Raw genomic sequence first — 21,747 nt, 5'->3', positions numbered from 1 at the left:
CACGGCCCTGGCCATTAGCCATAAATTGGAGGTTATGGTATGCACACGGTGTAATCACATTTTCCTAGTCTTCAAAAAGAGGAGCTACACTGCAGACTAACGTACAAATTATTGTGCTCAATTCCCATGATGCTTTGAGGGATTTGAACAAAGAATCTAATGTCGCCATTCAGTAAGTTGACTGAGCTACAACTTGAAGCTCGCAACGAGGTCAATTAGTGGGTTAAAAGTGATCTACAGCAGAAAATATGGAAGCGTTTACACCAAATTGAGTCACTGGGCTGTATGAGCCCACAGGGTCTAAAGCAGTACCCCCCAACCAGCGCAAAGCATTTCTGGGGGAAAATACGCACTGTCAACAGAATATATAAAATAGTTTGAGCTTACTTATAACACGGCTTGATAAGGAACATCGTTTTACAGTACATATTTACTAGGTTCAAGCCGTACGGACTAAAATAGTCTGAGAAACAATTCTCTGTAGTTTGAAGTCCAAATTGCAACTACATTTAAGGCCGTAAAGCAGGCGTGGCAAACTAATTTTGGGCCATATCGTCAACATGTTGGCCTCAAAAGGGCCACTTGTAACTACTCCTGAACATAGTTAAATAACCGTCTTTGCATTTGATCGTTTATTAAAGTGTAAACATATTGTACATTCATTTATATAAAAGCAAACATATGCAAGAATTTTTTTTCTCTTCAGGTGAGGACATAACTCTGGTCCAAATAATGGTGAGCTGCTAAGAACATGTGACAGATGGGTCTTGGTTTATGAAACTCGCTCACTCTTGTTCATGTCCTTTTAAGAATGTGAATGCAATATTGAATAAATACCAGGATCTCAAAATAGTTGCCAGGTGTTTTATTTCATTCCTATGACATCACACAAGCAATCTCAACTCTGACCACATGAGAGTTATCAACTTAATCGTGGTGCAGCGTGTCCACACCATCGTCATACTGCACAGTGAAGTCGGTCTGACGAACTGCTGCATCACTTTCTGCACAGGTGGACCGACGCGTTTGACTTTAGGCTGAGCTCCAAGAGTCACTGGAAAGAATACATGAATGAAGTTTTAGCCCAATGAAACAGTTCTTTTTTTCCTGAACGTAGTCAACAGTTGATCTCAGTCCCATATCCGCTAGCTTCATCCAACAGTCCCTTGCATATAGTCGTCATCATGGATCAGAATGTGCATTATCTATCATTATATTACGGTCTACATACCTTCCAACCAGGGAGCCATTACAGTCCATTGGGCAAGGCCTCCAGATTCAAGCCCAGATTGATTCCTATAGTAGAACAAAGTATTTAGAATTATTAAACATGAAAGCTGAGAAACCAATCTGTAGGATCGTTGAGTGGTTGCAAACGGCATGAAAAGGCCACAGCAGTCAAAGACGACCCTTTTTCTCTTGCATGCACTTGGAGAACCTAGAGCTACAAACAAGCCCCGGTCCTTAGGATAGCACGCTTTGATGTTCTCCAGACGGTAATGAAAAGTTACCTTTCAGTGAGACGTTCTCATCCAGTCACATGTGAGTCAGCCATTAGGGTCACCTGAAACAAACAAAGCATTCAGTCAGTTTTGTAAATCATAGGCTACTTCATGAAAAGTATGGACAAGAGTGGCTCAGTAAAAAATGTCTCAATCATGAATTATCAGTGAGGGCAAGTTTGTAATCACAGCCAGAACGTTATATTCAAGATGTAGTTTAGAAAGTACCTGTAGGTGACGTCATCTTCACGTCCCACTCTTCCACGTTCAACATGCTCCAGTTCCTGCAGAAAGGAGTTCAGTTTTAGCACTTTGCATACAGGCTCGTTCACTCATTCAGATCATTTAGTCCGGATGTCCTTTCCCAAAATGTTGCTAAAACAGTTACTTCAAACTGAACAGCGACCGTCGGTGAAAGTCTTCCTCTTGGCTCACTGTTGACCGATCACTGCTACGGGAGAGCACGAACGGCTTCGATAGGAGCCGGTTGTGGAGGAACGGTGTGACGGAAATAAACATACCTGCATCCTCCACAGAGAGCCGTGAACAGTCACGTCGAGCTGCCGTTTGAGGAACCTGTCGAGAAACAAAAATGGTACGTTAATGCATATTCCAGTGCTGTAGAAAGTTAAACATCTAGTCAGCACTTTTATTGCTTTGTAGGGTTGCATATTTAAAAATGTGGGTTTCCAGTTTAAATGTGACGTTAAGCACAATGGTGTTTCATGCCAATTCTTCTCAACATTTGTCTGAAGGACGGTTTGGAGGGGGAACTTGCCACGTGGTTCACAAGTTAGCATCAAGCTAAGATTAACTGAGTCATAAAGCTATGGTCCCAACACATCTAGCATTATAAGTCATCAAAATAAAAATAAAGCAGGCACAATGTGGACTTGATAAAAGTAACTATGCTGTCACCATAGACATGTTACTTGCTCCGCGTGCCATCAGTAACTTACCTTGGCTACAGAAGCTAACGTTAGTTAGCTTACGTATCTGGCCAATAACATCAATATATTAACTATACTCATGTGTAAGACAAACACGAGTAAGCCAACTTATCGTTTATCTAAATACAACTTAAGTGTACGTAAAGCTGAATAGTTGAAGCCTTACCAGAGGATCGCCGTGGTCTTCTCCTCGCGGAAGCTTTGAAGAGGAAGAGACTGAGGAGAGGCTGCCGTGGCCTTATATACGCTGGAGCAGCAGCCCGCTGATTCGTCCGCCGGAGCTCACACGGGGCGCGCTTTGCATGACGGGATATGTAGTTTACTACTACGCGTTTTTAGGGAATCCTTCCTATCTTTTTAGATTTGTTGTGACTTAGACACATTAATACCAAGATTTTTTTTTACATTTTACGTTTTCACAGAAAGAGATACACGTGAATAATTATGTATAAAGAGATAAATATACTGTACAGTCCGGTCATAGCCTGATATCTTTGAACCTACTTCAGAACCACGGACAGCAAACCTGCCTTCCACAACTCATCTCTTGAGATAACAACTCTATCATACTAAATATTGCTCCTACATGTTTGTATACGTGACATTCCTACAGCAAAAAAAAAAAAAAAGCTGATTTATGGCTAAATTAGGTCTTGTGCGTCGTCTTAAAATTCCTTTTCGGTTTATCTACCATTGAAAACACACAATTGCCCAATTCACGAGTGCACGAGGGTTTATTGCTGCCGTGGAGCAAAGCAGGTGAATCTATCACATGATTGCTGCGCTCTGTGCACCGCGGGTCTCTTCTTCCTGAGCAGAAGGCAAGGCAGCAGCAGCAGCAGCAGCCGGGGCTCCATGTAAACACGCCGCGCACAGGGCTTTGTTTCACACACACACACACACACGCACACGCGCACGAACACGCAGTCCGCCCGGTATCCCCTTTTCTCTAGTCATGCCATGGATATTTTGTGGCAATACCAGTTCAGGATCATTTTACTCGGGGACTCGACGGTGGGGAAGTCGTCGCTGCTGAAACGCTTCACGGACGGAATCTACAGCGATGTGGCGGATCCGACGGTCGGGGTGGATTTCTATGCCCGCTCGCTCGACATCGAACCCGGGGTGAAGATAAAGCTCCAGCTCTGGGACACGGCTGGTCAGGAACGATTCAGGTACACGTAACGGAAAATCAAAATGCATAGCTCTCACACACACACACACACACACACACACACACAGTGTGTATCCTGGTGTTGAATACAGCCACCCAGTCTTCACTGAGGAGATATTTGTGGTTGAATAACGGAGAGGCCTTGGGTTCGCTGTCGCGTGTTTCTCCTGCTATTGTAAAACATGACCCCCCTTTAAATTAAATGAGGGCTTTTCCGTCGCTCTTTGTGATGTAATGAAGTGAGTGGAGAAAAGGGTCAGGCGGAGATTATATTGGCCTCGATCCTATGATGTCCTGGCCTATATAATAACACTGAAAATGGAGCTGCATCATTGCATTGATTCACGGATGATGGGCAGCCTCCTCATATTTAGGCCCCGGTTTGATTCAATGAGATACTGACTCCACAGTCTCCCACACAAGGATGTCAACTCCATTCTCAAATCTAGTTTTTTTCTTCTTTTTTTCCCACATTCATCTGTTCTGTTGCTTGTTCTGTTTCGTGTGTTCTTGCTGTCAGGGATAATTTTCTCTTTAAAGCCCTTCTCTGTGTGTGTGTGTGTGTGTGTGTGTGTGTGTGTGTGTGTGTGTGTGTGTGTGTGTGTGTGTGTGTGTGTGTGTGTGTGTGTGTGTGTGTGTGTGTGTGTGTGTGTGTGTGTGTGTGTGTGTGTGTGTGTGTGTGTGTGTGGAGAAGCAGCTCCGCTCTTAGATCTGCTTTCCCTTTTGAAGGCACATCTTCAGAGGGTGTTTTCCTTCAGGCTTCACCATACTTTCACTTCTGTCTTATAACTGACTCTGAGAAGTGTTTTGTGGAATCAATCAGCAATGTTTAAACCGCACATGTGCACAGATTAGGATTTGTGTGAATCTTGGTAAGGCTGGTGCAGGGGGGGAGGGGGGGGGCAACGGCTCTGGGCCAGAGACCATTAGGGGGTTTGAGGTCATTTGATTAATTTTAATTAAATTTAGCTCAATTCAATACCGCCAATCATCCCCAGCCGGGTCATTATCACATGTTGAGGTCCTTATAAAGGTACCGTGTGTCAAAAATATACCTTTATTAGCTTATTTAATCAATGCAAATGCCTAAATACATTAGAAAATACAAACGGGCACTCGACAAACCTGATATTTCATTGCAGAACAATAACGACGGACAGGGACAGGCATTCTGTGTATGGCCTAAATATGCCGTGACTGAATTGAAGGGAACCTTTTCAAATGCTGTGTCATTTCAGTGGTCAGCATTCAGTGACCTGAAAGACTTCTTCTGTGAGTTGAGGGTGCAGTAACTAAACCATCCACACATAGTCAGCTAGAGGAGACTTGACTGTTCTTATATCACTTCAGACTTCTTTATACTGACTTGAAACCTGCTTTGACAAAAAAAAACAGACTTGACAGCCTGAGGCAATACATACAGTCAGGATAGTGGAAAAGCCTTCGCTGGCAGGTCACAGTTGTGTGTTCATCAGAGCTGTCCAAGATGTTCAAAAGTGTCTTAATCAAGATGATTTTGCTTTGTACCCCTAACATGTCATTAATCTATGTACCCACCAGGTCCATCACAACATCCTACTACCGTAACTCCGTGGGCGGGCTACTCGTCTTCGACCTCACCATTCGCAAGACCTTTGACCATGTGAGGGAGTGGCACAAGGAGGTGAGTGAGCACATCCTGCCCCACCACATGGTCTACATCCTCATTGGCCACAAGAGCGACCTCAACAAGGACCGCAAGGTGAGCCGGGACGAGGCGGAGGATCTGGCGGCCGAGCTGGGCATCCGCTACGTGGAGACGTCGGCCAAGTGCAACATCAACGTGGACCGGGCCTTCGAGCTGCTGACGAAGGACATCTACGAGCTGATGAAGATGGGGGAGATCGTCACCCGCGACGGCTGGGACGGGGTCAAGAGCGGCCTCACCGCGAAGGTCCTCTACCCGGCCGACGACGAAGAGGAGCTGGCGACCGCCGTCCCCGAAAGGGGCTGCCACTGCTGACTGTGAACTCTCTGTGTCCAAACACTGTCCCGTCACACCAAGAGTTCACCATCCCCCCCCGTCTCACAGTTGTCCATCGAAACCAAGTCACTCAGGCTCCGCACCCCGTGATATCACCATCCATCACTTCCTCACCTTGTGCGTCGTGCTCTCTCTGTGTGTGGGTTCTTCTCACAACTGGGGTTCTTTTCTAACCGGGGGGTGGGGGGTGGGGTGGGGGGGGGGGGGGGGGGGGGGGGGGGCATTGTATATCCCGATGTGTAATCTTAACAGGCACGTTTATTTTTGTTGTTCTCTCTAAAGCCATGTGGTGCAGCATGAGCTAAACTGTTTTGGGCCTTGTTAGGTTCGAATGACACGAGGTGATCAGATCATAGTTCTTAAGAGTTTTTGCCAATACTGCTTTTCACAGCCCTGGAGCCAGTGGGCTGCTGATTATACTGAAGACACGGATTCATTTCACAGAGCACTATTGTGGGTTTCTGTCTGTCCAAGTTTGTGCGATGCTTTGTCTGCAATCATTTGTGACTGTACTATTGTAAATAATAGTGAAATCTATAGAGATGAAAGCTATAACGTCACTGAAAGGTATTTAATTGATAGTGTGAATGGAGACATGTGCACTCTTCAATAAGTGTGACCATATTTTATCAGCGTGTCTCCTCCTGTTACTGTAAGCTGTATGTGCACTAAGGCCAAACTGACTTAAACACCTGTCTGTGAATAGATGAATAATGCTTCTGTCAAAAAAATAAAAATAGATTAAGATGTGGATATAAAGACCGCCCATTGTAATTAGAGTAGGTGGCTTTTAGGCATTTGTATCATAGCATCAACAGGACATCAAGTGTTTGAACTCTCAGTCATCAAATCTTTAATGACTTCATCAACAGCAGGAAATATGACAAAAAAAAGAAGGAAGTTTGAACTTCACCTGCGGCTGTTTGTGGCTTAGGGCGAACAGCTGCTTCTTTTGTTTAAAGCTTAAATTCACAAAAATAATAAATATTCCAATCAGCCCTGAGCGGATGACGGATGCCAACTCATTCAATGTGGATACGTGTGCTGCTTTTGCGGGCCTGTACTTGATGCTGTGATCCAGAGGCGTCAGAAGGGAATTTTGGAGAAAGGTCAGCCCTAAAAGTACAAAACCTATCTGCAAAATGAACAACCTTAGGGTGTCACGTTAACATGGCAGCATACACTGCTAAAACTAGTTTGCATTTCTTATAGCAATGATTATTGCATCCCTCAAACCCACTACAGTTCTGCAGGAACTGTTGCCGTACGTCGTTGCTCACTCATATTTCCTGACTGAGAAAATGTTTTTAGGGCCTTTGAAGAATAGCTCAACATTTTGGGAGGTATAGGCATTTACACCGTCTTTCCAAGAGGTGGATAAGAAAATTGATATCTGTCTAATATTTGTGCGTTAAGTGTCATTAGCCTAGCTTAGCATTAGGACTGAAGACGGGTGAACAGCTTGCTCTGAAGCTCGAGAATAAACACATTGTATCCTGAGTTTTTTACTCTGGACACAAACAGAAATATAAAAACAACGTATGGTGCTGTGGGGACTTCCTCAGTGACTTGAGTGAGGTTGCCAAGTGCCGAGTGTGGTAGTGTTAAACAAACGGGATACAGCGTGGTATTTAATGATCGTTAGAGGTTTTTTATAAATGTGTTTAAATCTCCCCTTTTTCTCTCTGCTTCCAGTCTTCATGCTAAGCTATAGGCTAGTCCCCTTCCTATTTCTTCCTCTGTAACTTAATGCACAGACATGAGACTCGTGTCAATCTTCTCATCTAACTTTCTCAAAGACAGCAACTCAGCGTATTTACAGAAATGTTGAAATAAGTCCTTAAAGCTATCAAAATGCTAGTGAGGACTTCATTAGAAGGGCACTATGCATTGAAATCTAACTAAATGTCCTTCTAACATCCATAATCCGCATTTGACAACCAGCCTGACTGTGTTTATTGCTACAATCTTAAAGCATCTCATCTGAAAGGGGTTAAATTGTACATTAATTGTTTGAATTTGTATGTTAAAACTACATTTATGACAGCGTTAGTAGTATAACAAACCGTGACCATCCTGTGTGATGACCACAGGATGATGGGGGCCAACCTACAGTCCAGATTTTTCTCACTGTAATCTTAAAGGAGGAGTTCGACGTTTTGGGAAATACATTTATTTGCTTTCTTTCAAGGAATTAGATGAGAAGATGGATACCACTCTCGTTGACACATCTTCAACTCCAACCACATATTTAGTCTCTAGAAAAAACATATGAGTGAATTTCCCAAAAATGTTGGACTGTGTCTTTAATGGTGCATTTTTTTAATGTTCACAGGAATGATTAAACCAACGTGATGGGGCTTCTGTACCAGATGGTACACAAAACTGTTCAGCTCTTGATCCCTATGGTCACATTTCACAGCTTTACTGAATAAATGTTATTTATTTTATATTTAATGTGATTTTATTGATTGGTTAAAAAAATAAATAGATGTACAATGAATGATGTTTGGTCTTAATGTTTGTTTGTGGTGGTTTATTTTAACTATAGGGTTTGTTACCCTCTTCTGACTGACAGGATTATCCCGACCTGGATTCATTATTCTGATATATTAATGGTGATAAAGATTTGCACATTGTTACCAAACCAAGTCCACCTTATCACCTATTATCCAAAACAATAGTTACATTATAGGCATGATTAGGTGTAGTTCCTGATAGTGAGATATTGCTATAATCAGGTTCAATGGGAAGAAAAGAAAATATACAAACACAATTTAAATAGGTTGTCCATATCAGCCCTATAGTTTGGCAATTAATGTCATCTAAATTAAATGTGTTTCATATCTTTGATGCCAGTGTAGCCTGTATCCAGTATATGATATATCAAGTTTATGATGAGTCTATGATGCCTATAATTGATGATATTTGCAATATGACATTATTTCTTTAGCAGCATTAATTCCTTGCTGCTGTGTCTCCATAGTAGGTGTTCAGGGTTGTATTTCAGAATGTGGTTTTTTTCTCCACACAAAAAAAGTGTATACTTATAACTACAACACATTCCACAAAAACAACTGTGAAGGCTAACTCTGACATTATTTTAGACGAAAACATAAAATAAAATTTGACAACAGAATGGTAATGGTAATAAAGGAATATCTCCTTATATAGAACAAAATATGATTACATGTTTTAACAGTTAGTAACCCTGGAGATTCAGATGTGAGCTACAACTTTATTATTTCTAAAATCCTGTCTACAGCCCTACATCTGTTTTTCTATTATATTATATTGTATGTGGATTAAGACTGATTAAGAGAGTTCTTTCGTGATCAACCTACAATAAACATTTACATGGGTTTCTAGGTGCTCATTTCCCCACATTTACTGAACGCAACACCAGCTCGAAGAGCGCTTAGCAAATGAGAGTCAACCATTTTAGTTAGCCCCGCCTTTATATTACCCATCATGCTCTTCGATGGCCCATTTTACAAATTCAACTGCGTTAAAATCAAGACAATAATATACCATTGTCTATACATCTAAAATAAGAATAGCTTTTGTGCTTGGACACTGCGCAACCCACAAAAACACATGTACACCGAGGTAACATCCCAGCTCTCAAACCTCTGAGTGAGGTACGTGTTGCCACAGGTGAGTAGGTGGGATGTTCAATGAACTTGTTAAAAAGGGCTTCTGCTATGTTTGGCACAGGAGGGGTGGGGATAACCACTCCTTCTGCGGAATCGCCATCAAGAGATTTCGGAAGCATAATTTTTAACCCAGGGGCTGCTAGTGACCACTTGTCCTGGCGCCCCGTCTTCATGTGTTCAAAGAAAAATATATTATTATAAACATTATAAAACCAGTCGTAGAGTCTCCAACTATGTTTTGTTGGAGCGATCGAGAATATCCCTCCGACCGTGACGATACACGAGCTCGGTGGTGATTCTCACGTTTGTGAAAGCAGGCGGGAGATCACCGAGCTGCGGGATGTTATGGAACTTTATGTCCATTTATTCATCGCCATCGGTTGTGGTGATGATTCACACGCAGCCGATTCACACGACTACACCAAATATGCCCCCCCCCCAAGTATCCCAAAAACAGTTTATTTACAAGGCTTTCAGACAATACTTCACCGTGACACCACTGCGGCGTACAAGCAGAGATGCATCCCCGTAAACAACACGCGCGCGCGGACAGAAAGTGTGGCTAACTGTGAAGCGCTTCGCACTCTCTTACATGTAACGGAGATACTTAAATGAGTCGTGGGTGCATTTTGTCGGGTTTTACAGGAGCGCGATAACAAGGCGAGCGCTGTTCTGCAGGAAGTCAAGCTACATCTGCGAAGTGCGCATGCGCCCCAGCTCTCCTCAATCTAGGGCTGCGTTTCTCTCCATAAAACGGTAAGGACGAGCTATTTTATCGCTACGTGACTGTAAATAAACTCGTCCGCGAATCGCCCCGACGATCCCACGGCACCGGCGGTCGTTTTTGGCCGGGGGTTTCGGGTGTATTGCGGGATAAGGGGGCTCAGCCGGGCCGGACTCGCACAGAATGGAGGGGCAACGCCGCCGCCGTGCCGTTGTTTGCCGTACGTGCCGCCGCACAGGGAGACGTCATTTTGAGGGGGAGCGGAGAGTTAAAATGCAGAGTTACGAAGGGACGTAAGGTTCAGAGACAAGCGGCACGTAACCGTCACACTGTAAATGCAAAGCTTTACCCCGTCTCGAGGCGGCATGGTTCACACTATTGTCCGGGTTGCCACATATTAAGTTACGCCCTTGCTTGAGCCACAATGGCCACCGCCGAGCCGAGTCTTGACTCGCTGTTGTGGATCATCTACAGACAGAAAAAAAAGCAGTCCGTTTCTCAACGGCGGCCGTAATTAGGTTGAACTTTTAGCAGAATGGGAGTCTTTCTACCCGCAGCTACACGGGTGAAATGAGCTCAAGTGTGACCGTGAACGGCCCACTAACCCCCCGCAGTCAGTTAGCGTCTATCTGAAACACGCAAAACGGCGGGTTGTGGCCACTAACGCGCGAGGCGAAAACAAACGTTAACCGTTACAATTAGCTCAGAAATCTGACAGCTTTAAAACTGATTAAAAAATTATTATTTATTAAATCTGGGACTGTCTTTAATTTTCATAAATAGTTAACGTTAACGGGCTTGTGATAATATACCAGTCGGTATTCTGATTATTGTAACTTAGATCACAATGTGCACACACCACGAACAGATAAATAGATAAATAACTTAATGTAAGTTAGTTTAGCTAGCGCTAGTTCGGTCGTAGCATTTCTGAAATACGAAATGTTATTGAAACCAAATGGCTCAATGTTTTGTAGAAATTGGAGGATATAAAGTTATGTTCGGTGATATTAATTACAATTTTTTTTAAAGGTATTGATCAAGTGGTTGTCACTGTTTCTCAGCATAAACATTAACATGACATATTTCTAACTCAAGATTGGTTTATGGTTTTCTTCATCGTCAGCGAACACCTCTTACTGTATTACGTTTTATTTAAATTATTTTACATGCACACGTAGCACACTTGGGTTCTTAATGCGATGCTATTAAAATAAGATTTTATACATGCATCCTTCATTTCAGATGAACAAACTCCTGGATAGCTGTATTATGAAAGCAGCCGCCCTCCGTAATCTAGTGTGATGGCGACCACCGAAGAGGTCACGGTGTCCATGGCGGAGGTGGTGATGGTGAAGGCCGAGGGCGAAGGAGACCCCGATGACCCTAACAAGACTCAGGTCATCCTGCAGCTCCAGCCAATCACCACTGGGTATGTACCGAAGCCCAGGTGTGACCTCACACACTCAACAAGCACATCTGGTCAGTGCGTCGCCGACTCATTCCAGATATCAGGCGTGCTAAACATCTGGACCTGTCTGGAAGTCTGTTAGGGAGCGACAGCCAATCAGAGCGCAAGACACAGGTTGAGGGGGACGCCTGTAACAATAGATGTTGTTGTTGCATCTGGGGTATTGGATGTTTGCATGAATACACATCACACATACACGTGGCTTAAGTAGATATTCATAAAAGATAGACAGTTCACCTCTAAATCACCAAGAAAGAAATGTGAAAATGCTAACTGTTTTCTCTACAGGGACGAATCTGCTGAAACCGATGCAGCTGTCATGACCGTTGAAGCACATCCAGGTAACAGAATAATATTTGAAAGATTTAGTGATGCTCGCATTACAAAAAGCGAGATTCCCACCGGCCTCCTCAAGTTCAAGCGCATGCGTGTGTGTCTTCTCGTTCTTTTAGAACTAGCTGATGCAGACGACGTTGAAATTGGCTGTCCCATAACGTGTGGTGACAGTAAAGCCGTGTTGCTGGTGAAGAAATTCGTATGCCCAGGAATCAATGTAAAATGTGTGAAGGTGGGTGTTCATCTCCATTTTTAATTTTTGTTTTATAAAGTCTACAACTGCAGCAGGGGTTTCGTTATTGGGCTTTAAACGATTATCCATATGCTCTTATATTTGAGTGGAAATGGGTCACAATGGGCACATCGGCTCTTAAGTTAAAACACTAAAATCACGGACTGGTTAGATTTGTGTCCAACTTGATAAATACTTAGGTTGAGGAAAAGATTGTGAAATACTTAGTTATGTTTAATAAAAGATTGTGAAATACTTACTCAGGTTTAATAAAAGATTGTGAAATACTTACTCAGGTTTAATAAAAGATTGTGAAGTACTTAGTGAGGTTCATGAAAAGACGGTTAAATACTATGTTTTAATGAAAGACGATTAAATACTTAGTTAGATTTAGGAAACGATGGTGAAATAAACAGTAAATTATGAGTGGTGTCACATATTTAAATATTAGAGAGAGAGAGATTCATTTATAACAGGAAAAAAAGGTTTTTCTGCAACTTGGGCAACAACCAAGAAAAAAAAAGATGTACCTGTATCCCAACTGTCACCATTATTACGTAGAACATATTTTACAGCGATAGTGGATAGTATCCATAGTGATAGATTCACTTTATCATTATTATGTTGTGCACAGTTCTACACCACATACACTCAGCATAGGAGGTTTATGCATGCTGGTATTCAAAATACCAACAGTATGCGCATTGATTTTGTTCTTCATGTAAAGTGCAGTATCAGCAAAGCAATATGAACACAACATACATGCAGTGTCGTTTTGCGTACATTTTTTTCTGGTGTTTTATCGTCTCTGCGGCGACCTCTCCACTGCACATTAATATGGTTTTCATATTGCTCTCTCCACTAGTATGAAAACCAGCTGATCAGCCCGAAGCAGTTTGTGCACATTTCTGGAAAAGCCACTCTGAAAGACTGGAAGAGGGCCATCAGGATGGGTGGAGTCATGCTAAGGTGAGGGGGGCTTGTATTTGGATCAGTGAACCAAAATCCATATATAAATATTCTCAGTTCTGGTTGGTTGCACGCTACACAAAATTATAATTTATTACAGCCTGCTTGCAAACCTTCACAGAAGTTATTTTCGCTGAAGTGACGAGCAGAGATGTGACTCATACATCTTGAATAAATATAAAAATTAATGACTATATTCCGTGTGACTTAGTACGAGTGAATTAACTCAATGTCAGTTCATCACTTCTGAGCTGTAAATTAAAAATGAAAATAACCACCGTGGCTTTTGAATACACTTTCCATTACTCGTTGACTGGTGACTGAAAAAGATCATTCTGGATTGCAGACTTACGGCATACTTTAGGAACCAGGATGTTCTACAAATGGAAATGGAGCTATTAAAGACACTGATTACAGCTGTATTACAGCTAACATGGTCCTCTTTTACTTAAAATGACCATAGCTAATACGAAAGGTATCATATGAAGTGTTGAACTCACAAAGAATCATCAGAAAATGTTACAAATAAATACATGGATAGTAATGTACTGAATTCTTATTTATTATTAAGATAATAAATTGTACACCATTTAACCTGGTAAAAGAAATCCTCATAATTTACAGAAGTGCAATTCGAGTGTAAACCTTTTTGACGTAGCAACAAATTGGTCAAAACTTAAAACAGGAATTAAAATTCCAGTCTTCTATGTATATAGTATATAAACATAGATGATATAGTATATAAACGTAGACCTGATTAAATAGATTGTACCCATTGTTATGGATACACGATCTAGCTGTTTGAGTCATTATCAGCCTAATACCCAATGCGGTGCATCCCTACTCTAAATATATGATATTGCTGCTATGTGTCTGTTGGATTTGTGCATAGTTCACTAATGTAACAAACTTTACAAGCTCATAAGTCACCCTTGACTTAAGATTCCTTTACCAGATACTAGATTTTATTTTTTTTAACTGTTTGAACCCCTTCATGGTTTCTGCTCTCCAGAAAAATGATGGATTCAGGTCAGCTGGACTTCTACCAGCACAGCACCCTGTGCACCAACACATGTCGCAGCACCAAGTTTGACCTTCTAATCAACAACACGCGGTTCCCCCCTGACGGCTCTGGACTGACCACGCCCACATCCTCTCAAGGTGAGAACACACCGTGGTCATGGCTTTACCAATACCAGACTATTTTCTGTTTATCAGTTTTATTATGAGTAAATAAAAATTTTAAAAAACACATATTGAAAGCATGTTAGACTGACGTCCTTCCCGTAACGCATCGATTAAACCTACCTGCACAACTACGTCCTTTTCCTTACATTTCTGTGCGCTATTTTGTGTAAATTGCAGCTCAGGTTGTCCTGGGTAACGGCGGAACAGTGGGCGAGGACAGAGCAGAGGTTCTCAGTGGGAAGATGGACTGGATTTCAAGCTCGCTGGAGGCTGCAGAGAAGAAGGAATCGAATGAGATCTCAGGTCACAAAGAGCACACAATTCACTTCACTTCACGATAACTGCAGTTGGAGATCAAACGCAGGGCACGCCAGCGACTGAGACTTGCGTGTGTTGTCTGTTGATCCACAGAGGACACGCTGAACTTCTGGAAGGGCATCGCTGATGTGGGCTTGCTGGGTGAAGTGGTGACCAACATCAGTACGGAGCTGGTGGAGCTGCTGAACGGCGTGCAGCAGCGCAGGGAGCCCGCCACCCTGCAGGACACAGGTACGGAAACAACGCTAATGTGCGCTGGCTGCAGGGACAGCATCATCCAAAACAGACCATATGCAGGACCATATGCATGAATGTGAAACGAACGAGAAACGAATAGAAAGAAGGAGCAGATTCAGGTGCAGTTGGAAGTGGACGGATGGAAAAAACCCAAACATCAGAAAGCTTTTAGAAGGGAGACTGTTGTTCTGACTTCTGACAGTACTTAATGATTCATTGTTTTACAAGAGCTGAATTGGTTCCTCTTTTCTAACTGACCAAGTGACCCTTTGATTGATTGCCGCACCCGTCCCAGATTCCTGTCTGGTGGAGGTGGCGGTGCTCAGTAACCTCGCCCAAGTGTTCGGCCTGCTCGACTCGGTCAAGAACACGCTGGAGAAGAGGAGGCACCAGACGGATCCCAGCCAGGAGCACGTCCTCAGCACGCTCACCAGTGAGTACAGAACCAAGAACACGGTTCCTCTTTGGCAGCTGCCACATTGACCATGTTTACGTGCACACATTATTCTGGTTTTTGCCCCTTATTTTCGAAAAAGACAATATACCTACTAAGCAGTTTTTTACATGGCTAATGAAAAAGAATACTCCTCTAATATTTCCGTTTACATGCAGCTCTGCATACTCCAATTAACATCAAATTGCCCATATCACCAGGTACGCACTTAACATGACTTGAATGTCCCTCTGCAGGACCAATGGCTCCAGAGATTTACCCTCGTTGCAGGTTATGCAAAATGTTTCTTCAAGCTATTCGTTTTTCCGGCTATGCAAGAGATGCACATTATTCCGAATGCACTTTTAAACATGTCCAAAGAATACTCCTAAAACCAGAATAAGAACGGCAAATCCCACATGTCTCCATTCTGAATAAGGCCTAATACATCCGTATGGAATATGCTGTTTACACGACCCAAATCAAATTTGGAGAATTGTCACATCCGGAATAATATCTGAATATTCGTGTGCACGTAAACGCTGATTCTCTTGGTACGCGTGCTCTTTATGCATCGTGTTCACCAAAGGAAACTCAACCTCTTGAGTGGTAAAACAAGCTCTCTGGTTCCCTCTGTGTATGTGAGGCAGAGAGAGGAGGTGAGATGCATTTAGCATGGCATTTAGCATTTAGCATGGTATTCCCTTTCCTTTTTGTAAGTGTGAAGAAACCGTGCCAAACTGTTTAAAATCTCAGCATCTGAAGCAGTAAATAATAATAAAGTTTTATCCAAAAAAAAAAACTTACAAGGTGTAAATACCTGGTTATTTGCTAAACAATTCAAATGGCCTGAAATGAATCTTAAAAGAATACAAAAATAACACTATATATAATAATAACTAATAATAATATTGATATTGAATATCAATATTTGGACATGCAGAATAACATTTTTCATAGTGAAAAGAAAATAACGTTTTATTCTGTGCTCTGTGTAGAGCTGGAGGTGCAGTTGGAAGAACAGAGGAAGCAGCAGCATGTGCGAGCTCTCTTTTCCTGCCCGCAGCCGGCCAAAAACAAAACTCCCACCAAGCGCCAGACCAAACGACCTCGCCTCCAGAGGCCCACCTCCACGACGACCCTCCTGACCTCCCCCATCAATCAACAGGCTGCCATGCAGCCCCAGCAGTACACCGTTCTCTCCCCCATCTCGCTGTCCTCCGTGGGTCAGCCGTTTACCATGGCGGGCCTGCCCATCACCTCCCTGGGCCAGTCGTCCAACACGGTCACCCTGCTCCCCGCCGGCTCGCAGCTCTTCACCCGCTACATGGTGACCGGAGACGGAAAGGCGGACACCATCACCTTGCACCCGTCCTCGGGCCTCACGCTGGTGGGCACCACCATGCAAGACTCTAGCCAGTTGGGCACGGTGATTAGCCCCGTAGAGCTGCTGCACCTGAGCCAGCAGGCCGGCGGCGCAGAGATGGTGCCCTTAGAAGGGCAGGTGGTGGACGGCACCATGCTGGTGCAGCAGGAGGTGATGCAGGAGGTGGAGGCCGGCCAGGAGCACACGGTCATCGAGATCAACCCGGCTCCGATGGAGCAGGCGGTAGGGGTGATGGATCTGCAGCTGACCGGGGAGTCGGGCGGAGATGGGGACACCGTGATGGTCCAGAGCGAGATGGAGGTGACGGTGGGCGCAGGGGGGGAGGAGACGCAGTGCCAAATGCAGGAGGCGCAGACTGAGGGGGTTCATGGGCTGCAGCTGGACGCCAGTGGACAGTTGTCAGGTGTACAGATAGTGGTGCTAGAAGAAAACACTCAGGAAGAAAACAAGGTCCAATGAGACACGCCTCCTATTTTATCCAACTGAGCAGGAATGGACTCGTACTGAGCTCTCACAGACTTGTGAATCTGTAAATACACAGAATTTCCAAATCCACAATTTGCCTTGGCCTAAGACCAAGCTTTAAGGGTAGCCATTTCTCCTTTTTTTTTGGTATGTGTGTGTGTGCGTGCGTGTGTTTGTGTGTGTGTGTGTGTGTGTGTGTACATGCTCCTCTCAATTTTTTTTATTGAAACAAAGAGGAATCACAACAAAGAACATACTGTATACTTCTGTTTTGATATGTATTTAAAGTATGATTCTGGTTTCTTACAACTCTGGTCAAATATTTGTAATTTTGGCTGTAATTTCTAGCTGTAACAATAATGTTGTGCTCACCCAAGTCTGACATGTGGGGAATGTGTCAGTATTTCTAAACAGGAGAGAGGTAGAGCAAACACGAGAATTGGACATGTTTTTAACAAATCTCCAGGTTGGCTAAACCTTATTTGATTTGTGGGTGTTGTGCTCATATGACTGTTTAGACTAGTCTAGTAGCTAGTTTACCAACGAGATAACAGAAAATAAACACACAAAAAACAAATCATCGAGAGCTTAAAGAGGTGTGCAGTTTTCTCGGCCCTGATGTTCTAACCTTAATTTTGGTCTCACGTTTGTTGTCAATATACAAAAAAAAAAAAACACATCTCCGAGCCCAAAAAAACATTGGTAGCCCCCTGGTTACGTCACTCTGACATCAAAACCAAACAAATGAAAGAATGGCCAAAACGTCAAACAAAAATACCCTGAGTTGTAATCACCTGGAATGATCCTTTGAGCCGCCATGAACAACCCCGGAGACGAGAAGGCTGGGATTAATTGCACTTGTCGTTTCGCGGCATCCAAGCTGTATTGTTTTTGCACTGCGCGGCGTCCTTTAAGGTGCTACAAGAGGACAAAACATTTCTTTTTCTAATTCGGCCACAACGCGTGGCAGTGTGTTTTTTTTTTAAAAGTGCATCGTTAAATGCTAACAGACTGAACTCCTCTCATTGGAATGGCACTTATTCTCTCAGTGGTCTCTTACTGCCTGATTTCATTCGCGAGCTCCATATAATATGGATTATTTTATTGGATTATTTTTGTTTTATTGTGATCATCGATGGCTTTATCTCAGTATGATAGATAGTGTGAGCTGCTGGGCTGATTGTTTAAGTCAATATATAAAAACATATATATATATACTTAATGTTAAACTTGGTATGCCTGTATTTTACAGTTGTAAAGTAGTGTCATATTTATTAGTTTCCAGACTGAAGACATACACTCCTCTCTGTTTTAAGGTGCAAACATGGATTAATTTATCAACAAAAACGTATTTGAGACTTTTCCAATAATTTAATTTAACAAATGAGGGGTATTCGCAAACTGACTTTGTAATGTGTTTTAATACCAGATTAAAAATGAAAAAATGAAAAAAGAAAAGTTGAGTGGTTGTGTCAGTGTTTCACCACCAGAGAGCGCTGTGTGCTCACTGCACCACGGGGCTGAAACTGGAGACGAGGGCGCATGAAATAAGATGGTTGGAAAATGCTCTGCTGCTGTAATCTCTGACTTCTCCACGCGTCAGGCTTATTGCAGTGTGCACGGCGTAATCTGCACCGTCATGGGTGCTGTCCGTGATGGGCAGGCCTTTCTGGAGGCTGAGCCGTGCCGACGGGGCACCAGGGCCTGCTGGTTATTATATCTCCCTCTCCTTGTAGCCCCTAATACGCCCAGACAGGCTGTATGGGAGGGGGGGGGGGGGGGGTTGTGGTTATACAAGCACAAAAACAGACACGTACACAAACCAGAGGGCTGAAATAGACCCCTCGATGAACTGATTGCAGGTGGGTTGAGCACAAAAGGAAAACATCCGCGGCTGAATGGGAAGCCGCATGGGGGCCAGGTGAAGGCTAAGAGGTTGAGAAACTTAACCGTGGGGGTCATTGTGTGGCCTAGAGGGAGGGGTGGGGGAGGGGGGGCGGAGAGAGGATGTGCCGTCCCGAGTAAATTACAGAGGTGTGCCATGGGGCTGTGGATTGGTTTCCCCCACCACATGGTGTGTGTGTGTGCACATGGACAAAGAAAAAACAGGAGCGGGCAGAACCATTTGTTCCACGTCGGAAAAAAAACGTGTCTCGGAGGGGTTGAAAAAGAGGGGCCGACGGGGCTGACGTTCTGACAGTCTCGCCTTGGAGATGGCAGGTTGAGCTGAGAATAGAGACACAAGCGTGACATCTTTGTTGTCAGTGTATCTTTCGCGAAGGACCGCTCAGAACTATCTTTAGCATCGCAGGGGGTGGGTGGGGGCGGGGGGGGGCGGGCTCATAAACACACTCTGACAACGTACTCCAGAAGATTAAAAAAACCGTACGCTTGACATGTAAATTAAGTGACAGACCCCGAGATAAATCAAGTGTTTCAGCTGGTTCCTTCATTGACCGTAAACCAGCCTGCTAATGAACTTCGATTGTTAGGCCCATCATTATGAGGGCATTACGAGCTCGGCCTGTTTCAAACTAAGATGACATTTGGACTCAGGAAGCGTTGTCTCATAAGCGTGTGTGTGTGTGTGTGTGTGTCCAAAGAGAGACGTCACTCTCTTGGGTTGGCTTTTGGTTGGAGAGTCTGGCCCCCGATGACACGTGAGACGTGTTGCCAGGCAAAAAGCGTTGTTTTCCTTTGGTACTGGTGCGCCTGCTATTTGCTCCCCTCTTGTGCCGTGCGTCAATGCCACGCTCGGTACCAGATCAAACCAGATCTGAACCTCTTCACCTCGTGCATCCCGTGTTGACGATGGCAGATGCAGAGGAAGCGCTGATGTCGGTATTCACGGTGAACGGTGTAATTAAAAGGTAAACTAACATTATAATTTGTCTGCTCTTTTGCCCTAATTTTTTAATTGGAACAGGTCTTTTTTTAAAATTTGATATTAACATTTTTTTCATGTTTGGACATAGGTACAACTTTTGAATATAAAGTGACTCTTCAGTACCAATATATTTAAGTTGATGTTATGCATAGCTTTTGAATTTGGGGATGCGAACCAGTTGTCCCAAAAAAAAAAAAAAAAAGACTTGAAACTACTCAATTAATGAACTAAGAGAGAAAGAACACGATGAAAGAAAAACAAGACATATAATCCACTAATAACGTTAGTTAGTAAACCGGGCTTGTCGATCAGCTAAAAACAAGCAATCGGAGGGAGTCACGCCCACTTTAGGAACTTGCTCTAACATCTCAGAGATGAAGCAACTCGTGAGATGAGAAATTACCTTCAGATAGAGATTAATGATAATGATTATTTGCGGCTGTAATTCAAACCATAAAAACACCCGTGGCTTGTAACCTGCAGGCCCTTTTTAATGAACAAGCAGCTCTTTAAAGCTTAACTAAGCATGATTTAAACCTTTCTTATTAGTCCTATAAGTGCCAATTACAGAGCAGCAGTGATGGCTGGAGCGGCTGCCAATAGGTTTCATCGGCCATCTTCACTTCTACTTTCACTCCCTGTAGTACTCAATGAACCATTTCCAGGGGCCTGAAGCCCCCGCTAGTGGCCCCAAGAGGGAGAAATGTTTCTCACAGTTCAAAGAGATACTGGATCCGGCTATTTCCCGGAGACTTATCGGTGGATCCTAATGCAAATGTTAAAGGTTAATTCTGGTTAATTCCAACTTGGGTGTTTTGTTATTTGCTCATCAAAAATCCTTTCTGAGATTGAGGAACATGCTGACATCGTTCAACAGGACAAACACGGACACGGGGAATATCTTTTCCGATCTTAAAACAAGTCAAATTCCAAGACGATGGATCCTACCGGCTTTGGAGATTGCCTGACTTTTCTCTCAGCGTCTCCATGGGGTTGACATTTTGTAGTTTTGAGTGATGTGTCTCTACAACTTTTAATTGGATTTCCATGATATTTGATATGTCATCCCCGCAGGATGACTTGTAATAAATTCCACATTATCTGGAAACATTTATTATTGGAGGGAAACAATGCCCTGGAACGATGCAGCATGTTCATCTGATTTCATTTAGAGTCTTTGGCCGTAAATATGTTTTAGTTTTCGTCAAAATTGTTAGTCATTAGATTTTTGTTAGTTTAAGTTAACAGAAACTAAATATCTTTGAGCCTCATTTCTGTTTTTAATTTTCATGTCTGCGAAGCATTTCGAGGCTCCAGCCGTCGCCATCTTCAATTACCATGGTTACAGGCGTCGCTCATGAAAAAAGGCTGGATGAATGCGTCGCTACACCTTTAACACGTCCACATCTCGTGCTTGTCGCTACGGAATTAAGTTATTAGTTTCCGATGTCTGTCTTTCACCTTTTATTGTTTAGTTTTTATTCGTCGACGAAAAATGTAAAACATTTTGGCACATTTCTCGTCATCAAAGGTTTCTTTTAATGAAACGTTAGTCTCTCTCTCTTTTCTATCGTGGGAAAATTGTGGACGATTATTTAATGGAATTAACACCGACGTCTGCGTGGACCAATCGAAGACGTTTACTTGCATTACTTTGCCACGTGACTTGTAAAATACATCATGTAATATGATTATTATTATTATACTATTGTTCACAGCCTTCAAGCCCACGTACCGGTCCGTTCTTCCGGGCCCGTGGTCTCCACGCCCCAGCACAGCACTGTTTTCAGTCTTA

At 43.2% G+C, this 21,747-nt stretch overlaps 2 protein-coding genes, 1 long non-coding RNA gene and 4 other non-coding genes across 9 annotated transcripts; 3 read left to right on the top strand and 4 right to left on the bottom strand.

The window, feature by feature from the left end:
• Window positions 1-850: 850 nt before the first annotated feature.
• LOC117738992 lies at window positions 851-2,667 on the bottom strand. The gene is made up of 6 exons (XR_004610147.1): window positions 2,619-2,667; window positions 2,024-2,078; window positions 1,731-1,786; window positions 1,512-1,564; window positions 1,232-1,296; window positions 851-1,054 (listed from the first exon to the last, which is right to left on the bottom strand). It is a non-coding gene; the product is annotated as an uncharacterized LOC117738992 (long non-coding RNA).
• On the bottom strand, window positions 1,123-1,194 carry LOC117739927. The gene has a single exon (XR_004610489.1). It is a non-coding gene; the product is annotated as a small nucleolar RNA SNORD99 (small nucleolar RNA).
• LOC117739917 lies at window positions 1,349-1,480 on the bottom strand. The gene has a single exon (XR_004610479.1). It is a non-coding gene; the product is annotated as a small nucleolar RNA SNORA44 (small nucleolar RNA).
• On the bottom strand, window positions 1,855-1,990 carry LOC117739905. Its single transcript, XR_004610468.1, has one exon. It is a non-coding gene; the product is annotated as a small nucleolar RNA SNORA16B/SNORA16A family (small nucleolar RNA).
• Window positions 2,668-3,412: 745 nt separating the features above from the next.
• rab42a (RAB42, member RAS oncogene family a) lies at window positions 3,413-5,628 on the top strand. Its single transcript, XM_034545388.1, has 2 exons — window positions 3,413-3,627; window positions 5,187-5,628. The coding sequence occupies exons 1-2, from the start codon at window positions 3,413-3,415 to the stop codon at window positions 5,626-5,628; spliced, it is 657 nt and encodes a 218-aa protein (XP_034401279.1).
• Window positions 5,629-9,180: 3,552 nt separating this feature from the next.
• On the top strand, window positions 9,181-17,762 carry gmeb1 (glucocorticoid modulatory element binding protein 1). 3 transcript variants are annotated; one of them, XM_034545380.1, is made up of 10 exons: window positions 9,181-9,306; window positions 11,275-11,461; window positions 11,789-11,841; window positions 11,953-12,068; window positions 12,934-13,037; window positions 14,050-14,198; window positions 14,403-14,528; window positions 14,637-14,774; window positions 15,076-15,213; window positions 16,212-17,762. In XM_034545380.1, the coding sequence occupies exons 2-10, from the start codon at window positions 11,334-11,336 to the stop codon at window positions 17,057-17,059; spliced, it is 1,800 nt and encodes a 599-aa protein (XP_034401271.1). In that variant the 5' UTR covers window positions 9,181-9,306; window positions 11,275-11,333; the 3' UTR covers window positions 17,060-17,762. The 3 variants fall into 3 exon arrangements, with proteins under 3 accessions (XP_034401271.1, XP_034401270.1, XP_034401272.1); XM_034545379.1 differs by lacking the exon at window positions 9,181-9,306 and adding an exon at window positions 9,863-10,061; XM_034545381.1 differs by lacking the exon at window positions 9,181-9,306 and adding an exon at window positions 10,076-10,249.
• On the top strand, window positions 9,338-9,471 carry LOC117739922. Its single transcript, XR_004610485.1, has one exon. It is a non-coding gene; the product is annotated as a U11 spliceosomal RNA (small nuclear RNA).
• Window positions 17,763-21,747: the final 3,985 nt, after the last annotated feature.

Source organism: Cyclopterus lumpus, chromosome 11, assembly GCF_009769545.1.
Source record: "Cyclopterus lumpus isolate fCycLum1 chromosome 11, fCycLum1.pri, whole genome shotgun sequence".
NCBI classification, from domain to species: Eukaryota; Metazoa; Chordata; class Actinopteri; order Perciformes; family Cyclopteridae; genus Cyclopterus; species Cyclopterus lumpus.
This window is presented reverse-complemented; position numbering and strand designations above follow the sequence as displayed.

Excerpts from the sequence above, each read along its gene's own strand:
- rab42a (XM_034545388.1), top strand. The coding sequence starts at position 3,413 with ATGGATATTTTGTGGCAATACCAGTTCAGGATCATTTTACTCGGGGAC. Across the intron at positions 3,628-5,186 it reads GCTGGTCAGGAACGATTCAG|GTCCATCACAACATCCTACT; the intron begins GTACACGTAACG and ends TGTACCCACCAG.
- gmeb1 (XM_034545380.1), top strand. The coding sequence starts at position 11,334 with ATGGCGACCACCGAAGAGGTCACGGTGTCCATGGCGGAGGTGGTGATG. Across the intron at positions 12,069-12,933 it reads TCAATGTAAAATGTGTGAAG|TATGAAAACCAGCTGATCAG; the intron begins GTGGGTGTTCAT and ends TCTCTCCACTAG. Across the intron at positions 14,529-14,636 it reads GGAATCGAATGAGATCTCAG|AGGACACGCTGAACTTCTGG; the intron begins GTCACAAAGAGC and ends GTTGATCCACAG.